This window comes from Nomascus leucogenys, chromosome 5, assembly GCF_006542625.1.
Source record: "Nomascus leucogenys isolate Asia chromosome 5, Asia_NLE_v1, whole genome shotgun sequence".
NCBI lineage: Eukaryota > Metazoa > Chordata > Mammalia > Primates > Hylobatidae > Nomascus > Nomascus leucogenys.
In genome coordinates this window covers 139,382,891-139,400,098 of record NC_044385.1, presented here as the reverse complement: position 1 = coordinate 139,400,098, position 17,208 = coordinate 139,382,891, and the positions used below count along the sequence as shown (strand labels likewise).

At 45.0% G+C, this 17,208-nt stretch overlaps 1 protein-coding gene across 1 annotated transcript in view; it reads right to left on the bottom strand.

Moving 5' to 3' along the window:
• The window catches only part of CUL4A (cullin 4A), a 54,780-nt gene that overhangs the window by 18,023 nt on the left and 19,549 nt on the right, over positions 1 to 17,208 (bottom strand). The window contains exons 5-15 of the mRNA XM_003279760.4: positions 17,080 to 17,153; positions 13,495 to 13,657; positions 12,875 to 12,964; positions 11,720 to 11,802; positions 9,993 to 10,060; positions 7,321 to 7,439; positions 3,769 to 3,961; positions 2,097 to 2,201; positions 1,556 to 1,666; positions 1,378 to 1,463; positions 543 to 650 (exon numbers count right to left, since the gene is read on the bottom strand). Of these exons, the coding sequence (XP_003279808.1) occupies positions 543 to 650; positions 1,378 to 1,463; positions 1,556 to 1,666; positions 2,097 to 2,201; positions 3,769 to 3,961; positions 7,321 to 7,439; positions 9,993 to 10,060; positions 11,720 to 11,802; positions 12,875 to 12,964; positions 13,495 to 13,657; positions 17,080 to 17,153 (1,200 nt within the window). The remainder of the gene's footprint in view (positions 1 to 542; positions 651 to 1,377; positions 1,464 to 1,555; positions 1,667 to 2,096; positions 2,202 to 3,768; positions 3,962 to 7,320; positions 7,440 to 9,992; positions 10,061 to 11,719; positions 11,803 to 12,874; positions 12,965 to 13,494; positions 13,658 to 17,079; positions 17,154 to 17,208) is intronic.

Sequence of the window (17,208 nt, the reverse complement as noted above, 5' to 3'; positions counted from 1 at the left end):
GACGCCTTCTCCAGGAAGTCTTCCATGATTCCAGACTGGTCTCAGCCCTTTCTCTTTGCCTGGTATTAAATGAATGGTGCATGTATTCTATCTCCTGCTGATTTTAACTTCATGGAGCACAGAATTCTACCTCTGGCGTGCAAACCCTCCACTAAAGGGTTTAGTGTAGCTAAAGTAGTGGCTGACAAAGAAGGCCCTAAATAATGCCATTCCCAAGACTTCAGCACGGTCTACTATGGAAAGAAAAAACAACCAGACAAGAACCGCAGCTTAGTAAGCCATAACTTCCAAAATAAGTGCCTGTGTTCATGGGCCCCCTGCAGGTCAGCAGGAGGACACAGGCTGCACTGGGAGGAGCCACAGAGGGTGACAAAAGTGGTCACTTTCTAATGAGGATTTCTAAAGACCGTAAGAGCACTTTGATTTTGGACTGAGTGGGCTATTTTTAAAAACTCCCCACTAAACAATTCTTGAAGGCAACATATCTGTGCCTGGAAAGGGCATGACAGCAGGAGTGGACAGCATGCTTTCTGCACACTTACTTCTGGGGTTAAGTGCACTTCCATGGGCGTGTACGTTGGCCAGTAGCCCATTGTGAGTATGTTCACTGTGAGGTCTATAGGGCCTGAGTCACTCTGATTCTGCATATGCTAAAAACAGAGAAATCCAAGACAATCATTTTGAGAAAGTAATAAAATATAATTAACCTAAAACAAAATAAACCGTGTAATTTTCAATATAAAGTTTCATCTGTGTTAGAATTTATCTCAGTCCCCAGAATGTATTCCATGAAACCCAGTGCCTCACTGGGACTGCCTTCTTCCCTTCTTCAGGTGTCACCACCAGACTCACTGAAATCAAATTCTTGCCACACATGTTTAGATCTTCTTTTTCTTCTTTTAAAATTTACTTGTGAAACATTAATAGTGTAATTTTTTTCTTACACAGAGTGAGATTCATTCTTTCTATCTAATCTATTGAATCCATCTACCTTATCTATTTATCTATCTATGACAAGGTACTGCTATCTCTGTCTGTGTATGTATCTATCTATCCACCCATCCATGACAAGGTCTCACTCTGTTGCCCAGGCTGGAGTGCAGTGGTGCAGTCACAGCTCACTGCAGCCTCAAACTCCTGGGCTCAAGTGATCTTCTCACTTCAGCCCCACCCCAGTAGCTAGGACTACCTGCTCATTTAAAAAATTTTTCTTTTGTAGAGACAGGGTCTTGCTATGTGGATCAGGGTAGTTTTGGACTTCTGACCTCAAGAACGCCTCTTGCCTCTGCTTCCCAAAGTGCTGGGATTACAGGCATGAGCCACCACACTAACAGATACTTTTTAAAAAGCCGCTTTACCCGAAGAAACACAACTCACCTGCTTGAAATGAACCATGATGTCCTTCGAAAGCTCCATGTCCTTGAACATGCCTTCCAGCTTGCTGGTGAAGGCTGCACCGCACTCTGGACACAGCAAAGGAGGGAGTGAGATCGGGGCAACACACGGGGCAGCAACCCTCAGTTACAGGGGAGGAGCCCAGGCCCCACACGCTTACCATGCTTGAGCTTTGACAACATAGACTTTTCAGCATCGACTGAGGCACTTTTCCCAACAAGGAGTCTTTTTGCCAAATCTTTTTTATAAAATGCTTCAAAGACATCTTTACCTATTTATAACCAGAAGAGAATAATCAAGACATCAGAGAGTTGATAAGCAAATGTTAAACTTCAAACTTCAACTGCTGAAAACCCTTAAAGGTGTTTTGTTTTTTTTTGTGTGAGACGGAGTCTTGCTCTGTTGCCCAGGCTGGAGTGCAGTGGTGCCATCTCGGCTCACTGCAAGCTCCGCCTCCTGGGTTCATGCCATTCTCCTGCCTCAGCCTCCCGAGTAGACTACAGGTGCCCGCTACCACGCCTGGCTAATTTTTTGTATTTTTAGTAGAGACGGGGTTTCACCGTGTTAGCCAGGATGAAAAGTGTTCACTCTAATGCAAACTGGCTCTGATACTGACATTCTCATGTTAAACTTCCTCTGAGAAAGCAGGGCCTATTTACACCTCTTCATTATGCAGCATTTTCTGAGTGCCTGAGTCTCACCATGGATGAACCTGAACAGGATCATGATCTTGTCCAACGTCCGCTCCAGCTCCTCGTCTGTGGCTTCTTTGTTGCCTGCTCTTAACTTTGAATCCACATGCTTTGCTGTAAGCATAAACATACAGTAAACACTCTAAACTAGAAAAAGAGAGCATCTTCAATTTCTATAAGCAACATTGTACACAGGTACATTCTGGAACCTTCCCAAAATGACTATACGACAAAAAAACAAATATCTGATTTTCTAAGAGAAGTACTTCTCAAGTCATGTGAGAGTAAATGCTTCCCAAAATTTTAATGAAGCCAGGACAATGTTTAAAGCAGGTTTAAATATCTTTCTTATCTCTAAATGCAATCTCTGAATTTCAAAATAAAATGGGTTCAGCAAATACATGCTCAGGTTTCAGGACATGACTGCCCCGGATGCTGGAGTGCCTATTTCTAGGATCTGGTGTCATGAACGCAGAGGAGACATTCTTAAAGAGAAAGACTTTCTCAGGGCATCCAAGGTGGCAATGCAGGGTGAAAGCACTTCTACTCAGGCTTCCTGTTTCTGAGGCTGCACAAGCCATCGTCAGGTGCTCAGGAGGGAGGATCAAAGTCCCCATGTGATGGGAGAACTCAAGACTTCCAGAAGCCCAAACTCCCCAGAGCTCAACATCCCTTTGCTTTAGAGAAACCACAAATGATACAGAGGGACAAAGGCCAAAGTAAACTGCCTCCTGAATTCCTTCTGTTGCTGTTTTGTTAGTTTTTTTCTTTTCAACATTTTGTAATGGAATATTCTGAACACACAGAAAAGTAGACAATTGCACAGTGAGCTCCATGTTCCATCTTACATCTTCAGCAGTAATCAACAGTCAATCTAGTATCATCGTATTACAGTTCTCTTTGCCCCCTTTCTCCTTCAAACTAAGAAAAAATTTTACTGACTACAGAAAGCCTATGAATTCTGAAATATATTTTGATATTATTATTATTATTATTTTTTTTTTTTTGAGACGGAGTCTTGCTCTTTCACCCAGGCTGGAGTGCAGTGGTGCGATCTTGGCTCACTGCAGGCTCCGCCCCCGGGAGTTCACACCATTCTCCTGCCTCAGCCTCCAGTGTAGCTGGGACTACAGGCGCCCGCCACCTTGCCTGGTTAATTTTTTGTATTTTTAGTGGAGACGGGGTTTCACCGTGTTAGCCAGGATGGTCTCGATCTCCTGACCTCGTGATCCGCCTGCCTCGGCCTCCCAAAGTGCTGGGATTACAGGCGTGAGCCTCCGCGCCTGGCCTCTTTTGATATTATTGTGAAAAAACTGTACAGCTTAAAAATACTATTATCATTTGAGATCTCATCTGGTTTTATCCTATTTTAATACTGATTAGAGGATACAAAGATGGTGATCACCCCTCCCTTCTTTGGTGAAGTCAAGCATCATTTCTTTTCTAAATTCTTACCTCATCTTCACTTATGGAAATGCCCTCCTCCAACCCTGCATGCAGGTGTGTCGGTTTTTAAATGTGTGTCCTAATAAGACTTGATAAAAACGCTTTCCACACACCCCTTGAGCAACTTGAACATTTTGGTCGATTTTGCCTTATTTTCCCACATTAAAAAATTGTTAGAAATGGGTGAGACTGTCTCAAAAACAAACAAACAAACAAAAAACAAATATTTTTCTACCAATCAGTTCTGCAGGCTTGTTGGGTCTCTTGTTGATGAACGTCTCAAAGGACTCCTTCATCAGGTTGACGAACCGCTCGTTCTTCTGGAAGCAGACCTCGATCACATGGTCCACCTTGTCCTTGAAGTCCAGCAGGTCTTGGACCATGTCTTTATCTTTCTCAGGATTGATGACGATCGCTGTTCCAAAAGTCTACAAAAGCAAATCAATACCAACTCAGCAATATGTTTACAATACCAAACAGTATTTTCTCCTGCTATCGTATAATCAGGATAGTTTAACATAAATTACTCTTAGTAGTAAATACTCAACAACTTCAAAAGTTTCACAAATTGAATTCACATTTGAAAAATTAAGTGAATACACGTTTTTTTTTTGAGGCAGGCCCTCACTCTGCGGCCGAGGCTGGAGTGGGGTGGTGCAATCACAGTTCACTGCAGCTTCGACCTCCCAAGCTCAAGCAATCCTCCCACCTCAGCCTCCTGAGTAGCTGGTGCTACAGGCTCAGGCCACCACATCTGGCCAATCTTTTTAAAGTTTTGTAGAGACGGGGTCATGCTGCCCAGGCTGGTCTCGAACTCCTGGCCTCAAGCAATCCTCCTGCTGTGATTTCCCAAAGTGCTGGGTTTACAGGCATGAGCCCCTGTGCTTGGTGTGAATATACAATTAAATACACAATTAATGTGTTGGTCTTACGATTCTGTTTCTGAGAGAACTTACAAACGACCGCGAAAATGTCCATTGCTTATTAAAGAACGTTTATGTGTAAGTTCCTCCAAGACAAGTTAATTCCTATTAATTCAATATACCTCTTGGGACTTCTTAGCTAGTTTTCCTTCTCCATCACTTCTAACCATGAAAAGCTCACTTTTTTAGTTTGTTTGTTTGTTTGTTTTTTGAGACGGAGTCTCGCTTTGTCACCAGGCTGGAGTGCACTGGCGCAACCTCGGCTCACTGCAACCTCCGCCTCCCAAGTAGCTGGGACTACAGGTGCACACCACCACGCCCAGCTAGAGACGGGGTTTCACCATGTTGGCCAGGATGGTCTCGATCTCTTGACTTCATGATCCGCCTGCCTTGGCCTCCCAAAGTGGTGGGATTAAAGTGTGAGCCACTGCGCCTAGCCTAGTTTGTATTTTTAACTTAAAAATGTTATATTAAACATTCCTAAAAGTCTGTGTAGGGCACTAATAAACAGTTAACATTTGATGATATAAACTATATATGCCAAAGAGGAACTGAATACAATTATTGGATTTAAAAAATTCATCTCAATAGAATGCACATGTGCACTCACACATCTCACACACACATGCAAGGTAGCTGGCTGGTGGAAAGATGCCAACAGAAGGCTGGGTGCAGTGGCTCACGCATGTAATCCCAGCACTTCGGGAGGCCAAGGCGGATGGATCACAAGGTCTGGAGTTCCAAGACCAGCTTGGACAATATGGTGAAACCCCATCTCTACTAAAAATACAAAAATCAGCCAGGTGTGGTGGCAGGAGCCTGTAATCCCAGCTACTCAGGAGGCTGAGGCAGGGAACTGCTTGAACCCAGGAGGCAGAGATTTCAGTGAGCTGACATCACGCCATTACACTCCAGCCTGGATGACAGAGACTCCGTCACAAGAAAAAAAAAAAAAAAAAAAGATGCCAACAGAAAGGGCACAGATTCTCCCGGAGACGGGCGGGACTTACCTCTCACTCTACACCCTTTGGTGCTAACTGCAGTTTAAAATAATGCACATACACTACAAGGCCCAGCTTTATTTTGATAACGGCATGTGGAGTAGAATGTAAACTACTATTTTGTTACAGCATAACTGCTGTAATGCTGACACTCAGGGGTCATGGTCACTCACTGATTTTTATTACCCAGACTGGAAACTGCAATGGTGAACTTTTCCTAGTTTTTGGCACATATTCCCATCCCCTGAAGACTGTCTCACTGGCAAAAAACCTAAATCTTCAGTAGCTTTATGGCCAATTTAGTGTGACCCAGTTATAACTTCCAATTCTATCACTGTACGAGACCTTGTGGGGAGAGGTGCTGTGTGTGCCGGCTTTCCACAGCTGGACTGATACATGACTTCAGGTCTGATTATTCCATAAAGCAGCATGTAAGCTTTCATTTATCTTTTTTATTTAACGGAAATCTTTATTGAGATAATGAAAGAGTTGCATAATAGTAAAAATAGCAAAGCAATCCCAGTATCTTTGTTTCCAGTTTCCTCCAATGGCAACGGTTTGCAAAACTACCCAACAGTATCTCAGCTGGGATACTGAAACTGATAACACAGCAGTCTTTTTCAGACGGCCCAGTTTACTCTTAACTCATCTGGGTGTGCACATCTAGACCTCGGCCAAAACCCCGACTGTTCCCGTGGAAGGCTACCTCCTAGGGCCTTTTATAACCACACACCCCGCCCCATCCCTACACCCTGGTAACTTTTCATCTATCCTCCATTTCTAAATTTTGTCATTTCCAAAATGTTATGCAATAACATGTTAAGTATCTGTGACTGGCTTTTTTTTTTTCCTCTCAGCGTAATTCTCTGGAAATTTTGTTTATCTTTTCATTATGGGATCTAAGAATAGTCACCAGCAAGCAAAAACACTGACTTTTGCTAAACGTTCACCATTTAAGCTGGAAAATTCATGCTAGGCAACTGGCACATCCTGAAAACACGAGCTATCTGTGAAGGGGCCCTGATGTCTGCCTCAGTTCTCCTGTTTCTGTGAGGGGCATCTGGAGAATGGCTTCTCATTAGAGGGTCTTCAGCAGGTTTCTTGGGCTGGGCAACACTGGCCCTCTGGGCAGGCGATTCTTTGTGGTGAGGGCTGCCTTGTGCATTCAGCAGCACCCTCTCTGTTCAGACAGCCACAAATGTCTCCAGACATCAACAAGTGTCCCCTTGGTGGGGTGGTGCCCTGGGCTGAGAGCCCCTAGTCTTCAGGGAGGTCCTACGTCAGCACCGAGGAGCCGTTCTCCTGGGCAGGACATGTGAAAACTCAGGGTACTGCCCAAGAAGCCACTCTACGATGGGTTGGACTGGGCTTGTCAGGGATGCCAAAGAAATGCTTTCGAAACATGAAAGCGAAAGTTTAATAAATCCTAAATTTGGACTGTTTATTTATAAAGTCTATAAAGCAACCTGATATGCCAAATATAGAATAGTTCTCACTGAGGAAAGGGCATGCGGAGATCATGTCTGACAAGCAGACTTACAAAAAGCAGATTTAGGAAAAATCATGATTTAGAATTAAACCAATATTTATGCTGATGAAGAAGAGCGAAACAGTTGTTCTTTAAGTTATACTTTCTACCTTGATGGTGCTAATCACTGCTGGTGTTATCCTAAAAAGCAAGTTCACACTGGTGACTGGGAAGCAGATGGAAGCCTACCGTCCACCCCGTCATCTGTGATGAAAATGCAGACAGGCCTTCCAGCAGCCCAGTTCCCTTTGCCAGGGCACACTAGGCGTTCTCAGGAGCGGCTCTGCTCCCTGCAGGGAATGCCCGCGCCCGTGGCCTCAAAACCCCACCAGTACCTTGATGTACTCGCTCCAGTGCTGCAGTAGCGCCTGCTGCCCGCCCCTCACCCGGCTGAACAGCTGGTACATCTGCGCGAGGTCCGGCACTCTGTTCTCATCCAGTAAGTGGTCAAGCCCTGGGATGTGCAGTACACGTCAGCAGAGTACAGCATGGGCAGCATTAACAACAACTCAACTAGAATACAGCGTGCACCATAAGAACGTCAACATACTGCTTAGAAATTGGGCGGGTCTACACATCGCTGCCTCTACATGAGCAGGTTCATCTGGTTAAATATCTGAGATGGATCCTATTAGGTGAACCTCATTTTCTCTGAGTATGTTGGAAGATGTATTATTTACTTCTTCATGTCATTGAAGCCCTCTTATTTCACTTAAGTTAGCAAGTCAGAAAATCCAGTTTACACCAACTATTTAACCTGGGAGGTTCATGTTCTCAAACTACTTCTGATTTAGTCCATCGGCCAGACAATGTAAAAGGACAAGCTATCAAATCTAATTTATAGTGGATTAAATTTATTCACACCTATAGTAAACTATAAGAGAAAAACATCATCAGATATTTTGAAGTGTTTAACATAGCATTTAAAAAAGTTTTCCGTGTTTTAGATTTTTAATATTTATAACGGTTTTCTAAAACCATACCTCAATTAGAAAAACTCTCCTAGATTTTCTAAATACTTGCTTTATGATAACTATTGAGAGGCAGCCAGCTTAAAGCATAAAATGGTGAACAGTCATACAATTCACAAAGTCTCAGATTCTGCCTACAATGGGCACGATGTCCACACAAACGAGTAGCTTAAAGTTGTGTGCAAACACATGGTGGGGCTATAATTACAATCCTTACCTAGAGTTCCAAATGTTTATTTCTCTCTGTTACATTCTGATCTACTGACACAAACTTTTTATACTTTCTTACAAAATCCATGTCTTAAGAATTCAAAAAAAGTATCTTTTTAATTTTTAAAATACTTCTAATAAAATTTAGGGTAAGCTTTTACATGTATAATTTACCATTTTCTTTAAATAATTTTGCTGAACAAAGTATGCACTGGAACAATTTATGCAAATTTCTACTATTTACTTGAAATCTTTTTTTCTCTTTTTTTTTGAGATAGGTCTCTTGCTTTGTCACCCAAGCTTTTGTAGTTTTGTAGCCTTAACCTCCTGGGCCAAAGTGATCCTTCCACCTTAGCCTCCTGAGTAGCTGGTACCATAGGCATGCACCACCTGTGGCTTTAAAAAAAATTTTATTTTTATTTTTTTGGTAGAGACAGGGTCTCTCTTTGTTGCCCAGGCTGGTCGTGAATTCCTGGGCTCAAGTGATCCAAAGTGCTACTTTGGCCTCCCAAAGTGCTGATGTCACAGGTATGGGCCACCATGCCTGGCCTTTTTTCTTATAAAGTGACTCCTTTCATAAAAACACCTGACACAAATTCTGAATGCATTTGTTTTTAGGTGGATAGGTGAAACTACATCAGCTGTGTAGGTTTCAGTGTGGAATAAGCAGAAAAATCATAACCAGATTGGACCCGTGGCTCTCAACTTACAAGCAATGTGATTCCAGGCACCAATATCTGGCTGTTTTAAGCCCTGGTTTTCTTATTTGTAGAATGGGGATAATGATTTCACAGAATTGTTTTAAAAGATATTTACATAAAGTGCAGTTGTTTCTAACAGGAGATGCTCAATCATGTTAATTCTCCTCCCTTTTGGTTTTATTCTGGTTTCACTTAAGTATCTCATTAGCCATAATACTATTATCTGACAATGTAGAACCCAAACCAGAATATATTTGAATACCATTTAGGGCCTTCTCAAAATTAAACTTTTAAGGTTTCCAATGGCTTGAAAAAAGTCTTGTATTTTCCAAATACATTTAAAATGACTTTCAGAAGGTAACATTGTTTCAAATGGTAACAGTGAAATGTCCCAATAAGTACTAAAGTGTTATAAAGGTTAGACTGCTCATTATAATTTTCACAGAATTTAGTACACTTTGAAGCCTAGAAATAAAAGCAATAAACAAAGATCGAGGTAAGACATCAGCATCAATTTTAAAGGTGCAGGCTGCTAGAAGCCGTCTTCCTGTGGCCAGGTATTGTCACCACTTGGGGAGAAGTGGACGTGAAGGCCGCACAGTCAGCACTAGAACACATGCTCCTCTCTTCCGGAAAATCAGGAGAAAAGTGTACCGTGCTTAAGCAGGACACCTAGTTGGTAGTTCATCTGACACTAAGATGCATGAAGTCCACAGGTGAGGGAAGCCTCACGAAAATCTAACAGCCCGAACAGCTCCCTGAGTCCCCTACATCCGAGTGTGCAGGAAGAACGGCCGGACACAGGAAATGAGTCTGCTCAGAGAGCTGCATCAGGCTCACTGCACCCACATTTCGGCATGTGCATGGTACAGAAGGTCCGCCGGGCCTTCCCGCCACTGGGGTTTTAGCAGTGAATGTAGTTCCACTAGGTGCCTTCCATTATTTCTCTTACTGATTTTTTTTTCTCCTGTGGATGGCTAACATGTTCATTAGAAAAGATTTTTAATGACTGTCGTATGAAAATAACAAACATCCTAACACTGCTATTTTTAATGCTCCCCTTACTTTCCTAATGAATTAAGGATAATTGTTCAGTTTAATTTGCACAAGAGTTAGGAAATCTACCTTTCTGCAGAATTGCTGTTAAATGTTCTCCTAATAGCTGTTTCTCCACACAAGCAATCAGTGGTTTCCTATATAAGGCAAAAGGAATAAGCGTTAGAAATAAAGCTTAAAGAGGAGACTGGTTCTCTGTAAAATATGGGGGCGTTTGTCTATGACAGATACAGTCTAGAGGCAATCAGAAAGAGAAGGTTAAGAGCATTTCCTCATGCAAACGGACGACGACTCCTGTTGCACTCTGAAGGAAGCACTTTCTAAAAACCACCTACTGAACAGCACAAACAGGCCCACAGGTGGGCCCAGGGAAGCAGGGATGCTTCTGTGTTATTCCAAGGATTGCTAATTTTAGCCATCTTCCCAAGCCTTCATTTCTAGTTTATAAGGAACGTTTTAATGTACCATCTTATGGAGAAGGGCAGAGCCGACATTCCACCTTCTGCTTCCTACACGAGCAGAAAGGGCTCAGGGAGGCCGTGTGTGACCTGCACACCCTGGTTGCGGGGCTTCGCTGTGGCTGCCACTCTCTCCACTATTTCCCCCAGACTTCCCTGGCTGCTGCTTCCCAGTCTCCTGGGGGCTGCTCTTCTGCTCCCAGTTGGAAGGAAGCACAACATGGCCCCTGAGGTGCCCTGGCCTGGCCCGAGATCCTGGATTTCCCACAGGCTCCTCCAACTCCACATGTCTGAGTGATCAAATCTCTTTTTCTGCGCCCTCTCTGTTTTTGTGCTGGATTCTGTCATAATCCTGCCCCTTTCCTTACCTTACTGAGTCCAGTTCTGCACACCGTATCATTTTCATCTCTCCTCCTGTTTTCTCTGCTGAGTCCAACCAAGTCCTGTTCTGCACATCTGTACATTTTATCATTCCCTATTGGGTCCAGTTCTGCACACTGTATCATTTTTTTTGAGACAGGGTGTCGCCCTGTCGCCCAGGCTGGAGTGTAGTGGCGCCATCTCGGCTCACTGCAAGCTCCACCTCCTGGGTTCATGCCATTCTCCTGCCTCAGCCTCCCGAGTAGCTGAGACTACAGGCACCCGCCACCATGCCCGGCTAATTTTTTGTATTGTTAGTAGAGACGGGGTTTCACCATGTTGGCCAGGATGGTCTCGATCTCCTGACTTTGTGATCTGCCCACCTCGGCCTCCCAAAGTGCTGGGATTACAGGCATGAGCCACTGCGCCCGGCTGCACACTGTATCATTTTCATTTCTCTCCCATGCTGTCCCCTCTGCCTCTGTCCTTGCCTCCCATCATATGGACACTCTGTGCCTGACACGCACGCTCACATAATCTCTCCCTTTTTGTTTCCCTAGCTACTCATCAACCTCAGGTTTGCAGGAAAAAAACATTAGATGAAAAAAGAAAATTGTGTGACAGCACCATAAATAAAATTAAAGTGATATAAAATGTGTAACAGAGAGTGCACAATCAAAATAGCCTAATATTCAGTGATATTCCATTAACATAAATAGACCGTCTCAAAACTCAAAGACACCAAGTATCTCAGCAAGATTTACTCTCTTTAGACAATAACTCATGACAAGGCACTGGGTAAAAACTGTAATTTGTAAATGCCAAATAATGACAAATAACAAAGTAAAATATGCTAGGTGCAAAAATACTCTTAGTACTGAATGAATTGACAAAGACACCCTTTATTTCAATAACCAGACAGGAGAACCTTCCAACCATGGTGAAGATACGAACGCTCAGCGAGCAAACAGTACTTACTGTGTGCTGTGGTCCAAGTAAGTGATTACTCTGTCTCCTTCTTCCTCTAAGCGTTTACTTACATGGTTAAGATATTCTGGAACCTTACAAACAAAACAATTAAACGTTATCAGTAACAAAAAGACTGTCGACACTATCCAAGAAATTGAAATTTTGTTTTCCTTACATGTAATTTTTTTAAAAAACAGTATATTCAAGCCAAATATTAACACAGATTAACAGGGAGGGAGAGGTAGGACGGAAATGTGTGTGTGGGGGACATAGAGAAAGGACCCTGAGATTAACATCCATCCTAGAACAGGGCCCAGGCTGCACTTCTCTTTCGTCCCTGCTCACCACCAAGTTTCGGGGTCTGTGCACACCCTCCTCCCATCCCCAGGGCCCACAGGGAGCTGAGCAGCACTTGGTAGGAGGGTGAGGTGCTAAATGGCAACCCTGCCCCGCACAGCTGGGTCAGCAAAAGCAAGTCAACAAGTTGGCTGTTCATTTGGGGGACAACAAACAACACGGCTGCAGGAGACTTCAAAGTACGCCCATGTTTCCCAAGACAGTGCGGGAAAGGCCTGAGGCTCTGCCGGGGTAGCTGTAGCCAGGCTCAGTATCTGACATGAAACTTCCTCTCCAAAGCCAGAATGAAGGAACCAATGGCCAGGGTCCATTCTAGGCAGTAGCACGTGCCATTTGGGTGAAGTCTATGGGGCAGGTTCCTTTATGATTTTGCTCTGGTATCTGGAAAAGTGGTTAAGTTTTTTGGGTTCCTATTACTATTACATGTTTTTTCCCATGGCTTGTTTTTGGGAAAATTTTTTGCCGTGCTTCACACAAATAAAAAGTTTTATCACTTGTATTTATTTTTCATTTTTAAGATGTTTTTATCATCTTGCTTAAATTTGAGTTGTTTTACTTATTTCAGAAAGGATCTTACAGCTTTTTACTTGTGGGGAGAATGCAATAGTTTCTAAGCTCACATAAACTAAATTCTTAGTATACTAAGAACGAAGCTCATTACTGGGGATTCCGGCAAGGCTGCAGCTTTCAGAAGATTTTCTATGAAACGTTTGCGTGTGTGTGAAAAGGCAAACATGAGGAAAGTCCTCCCAGGTGCTCATCTGCAGCAACGAAGCCAGGGGATTCGGAAACATCTCATCATCTCACCTCTCTTTCCTGCATTAACCTTTGGCCTTCGGCAGCATATAAGCAATTAGTCTCTTCCAAAAATTTCAGTTCAAATGAGTCTTTATACACCTAAGAAACAAGCAGAGTTATTGACCAATTTCAATAAAGGAAACTATCTTTACAAGTGCTAACACATCCCAGTTTCTGATGGGGCAGGCTGCCATGACCTGAACTTGGAGCCGCCTGTGGCCACCCAGCCGGCCGGCTGCACTGTCCTTCCCAAAACGGCCAGGCAGGCCCTCCTCTGTTCTCTTCCTACAGTGCCTTGGGGTCCTACTGCTCTGAAGAACTTCGCCCTTTGTCTTTTTGTGTGTTGCTAATATTTCCCCCCAGTGTGTCTTCTGGTTTTGTCTCTGTTTATGGTATATTTTCCATGAAAAAGGTGCATTTTATGTAGTGATATTGATCTATCTTCTCTTTTGTGGCACCTGGTGTGGTGTTAGCTTGAGAGCCATTCCCCTTCTAGGGATTTTGAAGACTCTCCTATCTTCAACAAATGCTTTTATGATTTCATTGTTTAACATCTTTGGTACAACCATTTATGCTGGTCCAAGTTGCGGGGCAGGTACCCAGGTATCTTCCGCACAGGCAGCACTCACCTGCAGGTCAGACAGCATGCCCAGCAGGCTCCGCAGCAGGCTCCGGTCCACGGCCTCGCCGCTCCTCTCGCGCTCGATCAGCAGCAGGATTCCATCAATGGTTTTACTCTGAACCATTTTATCACTAACAATGTGGGTTCTAAACAGTTCTAATCCCATATCCCTGTACAGACAGTAAGAAACAAGACTACATTTTAGTTTCGCTTTTTAGAAGTTATGGGTGAATCTCCAGCTATGCTATTCAATATCATCCCAAAAATGTGAAGTTGCTAATTCTCTACATCTAGGTGCCAAGAATTCCTTTTTAAAAACTTCTGTTTCTCGGCCAGTCTAGCGTGCCTTGTATTTCCTTCCTTAAACAGAGCTGCTCCATGCTCCTGGAGACACTGCTAGGTCATGCATGCCACTGACAATAAAACTGGTATCACACAAGCTGCTGGCAGAAGCCCAGGGTTCTCGCCACCTTCCTGCTGAGTGACTGGAGACACTCAGGCAGTTGGGCACCACGACCCTGCCTGCCCCACCTGCCCCGCCCGCCACGGTCTCCAACAGCCCTCAGGGTACACTCTCTTCCCAGTGTCCTCTGCGGAGCACGTCCCAGCAGCTTCCCTTCTCCAAGCCCTGGGAGCTCTCCTACCAAACGTTTGCTGCTTTCCCCTGAGAAGAGAAGGTGACACATGGCTTTCAGAGTTCATCCCAGTCCTCAGCTCACAGCCTGAGGAATCTTAGGAAGATGGTTCAGCTGCCAGTGGCTGTCCACAAAACCCATCTTGAGGGCTCTGTGCTTTGCTTCAACACTCCTGCTGTCCCCAATGGCCAAGTACTCCATTAAGGAGGGGCCAAAAATACAGATGCTGCGCTCCAGCCAGAAATCCTGAATTGGCACATCAGGGCAGGAGTGGTGCTGGTGGTGGCAGTAACAGTAATAGCGGTGGTGGCGGCAGCAGTAATAGTGGTGGGCGGGTAGTGGTGGCAGCAGTAATGGTGGTGGTGGTGGTGGCAGTAATGGTGGTGGTGGTGGTGGTGGCAGTAATGGTGGTGGTGGGGCAGGTAGTGGTGGCGGTAATAGGTGGTGGGGTGGGGTAGTGGTGGCAGCAGTAATGGTGGTGGTGGTGGTGGTGGCAGTAGTAACAGTGGTAGGCGGGTGGTGGTGGCAGTAGAAATTGCAGTGGTGGTGGCGGCGGTAGTGATATTATTAATATTATGGTGGCAGCAGCCGCAGTGGTGGGTGCCACACAGGTGTGCAGAGGGCCCTGGGAGCCACCTCAATGGTGGAGACGTGCACCTCCCTTGACTGCCCACCACATTGCCATGGGCCTCTCCTGTTGCTCTCAGGCGTGCTGCACACCAGGTCTGTGCACCTCACCACAGTTGGAGCAGAAAGGTGCAGTGGCCAGACCTGTGGGCTTGAGGTAGCTGCCTGGGTTTGAATCCTGGCCCTACTACTTGCTAGCTGTGTGACCCCGGGCGAGAAGCTTAATGTCTCTGTGCCCTTTCCTTCCTCAACTGTAAAATGGGGATCAAATGTTATTAGTTCCTGCCTGTGAAGCCCTTGGGGCAGTGCCAGGCAGGTAGCCAGTGCTTAGGAAGGCTTAGGTCTCCACTTGTGTGACTCTCTACCCTGCCACTGGGATCTTCTCTTCAAAACATTAACCTCAGCTGAAAACCCTTCATGGCCCTCATCAGCTCCATCCCTCCCCACCCCCCACTCCTCACACAGGCTTCTTCTGGTCATGCTGCCATCCTAGCCATCACTAGCAGGAGATACTCAGCTTTGAACTTACTGCTTCCTTCCTTCTACTCTTTCTTTCTTAGCTGCCTGACCACCCTTGTTCATTCTTCAAAGCACAGGCCAAGGTTCACCCTCAGCCCTCCTCCCCAGCCCAGAGATGGACAAAGTATGTCCTCACCACGCATTGCCCACACACACCTCAACCAGGATTCTTCTTGTAATGATGCTCACGTTCAGGTTTTTAGCCTCTTGTGGTAGACTGGAGGTGGTATCATTTATTCTATTCTATAAACAATGTTTACAGTTTGTATGACAGTTATGGTACAAACTATGTTTATAAATTAAGAGTTTAGTGTTGGGCATGGTGGTTCACACCCGTAATTCCAGCACTTTGGGAGGCTGCGGTGGGAGGATTGCTTGAGGCCAGGGGTTCGAGACCAGCCTGGGCAACATAGCGAGATCCTGGCACTACAAAAAAATTTTTAGAAGTTAGTCGAATGTGGTGGTGCGTGCCTACAGTCCCAGCTACAGGGGAGGCCAACACAGGAGGATCACTTGAGCCCAGGAGTTTGAGGCTGCAGTGAGTTACGATTGTGCCACTGCACTCCAGCCTGGGTAACAGAGTGAGACCCTGTCTCTAAAAATAATAATAATTTTTGAAAAGCATTTAGACTACGGGCCAGACAACTGAGGTAGGGCGAGTTATTTTAACTTATGTCTTAGTTTATATAAAATAGGAGTGACAATGGCCACACCACAGAGCTGTTCTAGGGATTAAATACATTAGTAGGAAACAGTCCCTTGCACAGAGCAAATGCTAAATAATCTGCTATGATCACTTTTATCATCTCCATTCTTTCCTGGAACACAGGCTGTCTTTTCTCTGCAGCGTTTGCCTTCTCGTAGACCACATGGATGCCTGCTAGGAGATGTGTGGGAGTTCCATGAGGAAGTTAGAAGGGCAAATGGCATTAACGGGAGCTTCAACAAGGACAGGGTGTCCAAAATTGCACGGATGTTGTATAAAATAAGGACAAAAATGCTTGCTGGATTTGGTAACTTGCAGGTCACTGACATCTCAGACAAGAGCAATCTCTACATGGCAAAAGCAGAAATCACGTTGCCTTGGGTCAGCGTGCCCAGCAGGTGCGGGTAGGAAAAGCAGGCACATTTTAAAGAACTTGGGTTTAAAGCTCATGAGAAGGCACAACATCACTTTTATGTATGAATGTGAGAAGAATGAAACACTACATTAACAGAGAACAAGACAAATCAGACGGTGAGACCGGACACAGCTTTTGCCCAAAGTCGGCTTGCAGGAGGGAGCAGGACTCAGCACCATGGGGTGGTCAGTGACCGTGAATGCTGCTGAGGAAAGGCCCCAGAACCCCTAGTGTATACAGTCCCCGAAAGATGACGGATGATGAGTGCCATGTGCTCAGGAGGCCGGGAGGCTGAGCAAGCCATTCCACAGGGGACACACAGCCTCAGGGCTGCGACCCCACGGGCAGCAGGCAGTCTTTCTCAGAGTTTCAACTGCAGTGCTGGAAAGAGCTGCTCCAGGCTCAACCTCCAGTCGTCAGAGAGAAACCAAGATCCTCTGTCTCCACCCTCATGACCAAAGTCAGCCGCCTGTCCCAGCTTCCCGCTCCACTCCTCGCTGCTGGCTAGACACCTGGTATTTTAAGGCTAAGACCCACCTGGACTCCTACGTTCACGTTAATGATTTGGCTGAAGAAAGGAAGGCACAAGTAATCACACACACTTTACCATCTTAGCCTGCCGAAGACACAAATGGGACGAAAGGCATCAGCTGCAGGGGAGACGCAGCTCTGCCCTGTGAGGACACTCACCAGATGGAGGGCAGTGTGGAGTTCTGCAGCACATAGGTGCGGTCCAAGAACAGGAAGATGCTTCTGATCATGATCTGACCAGCAGAAAGGAGAACCATTTACTTATGAATTCTACTAGCAAAATATTAA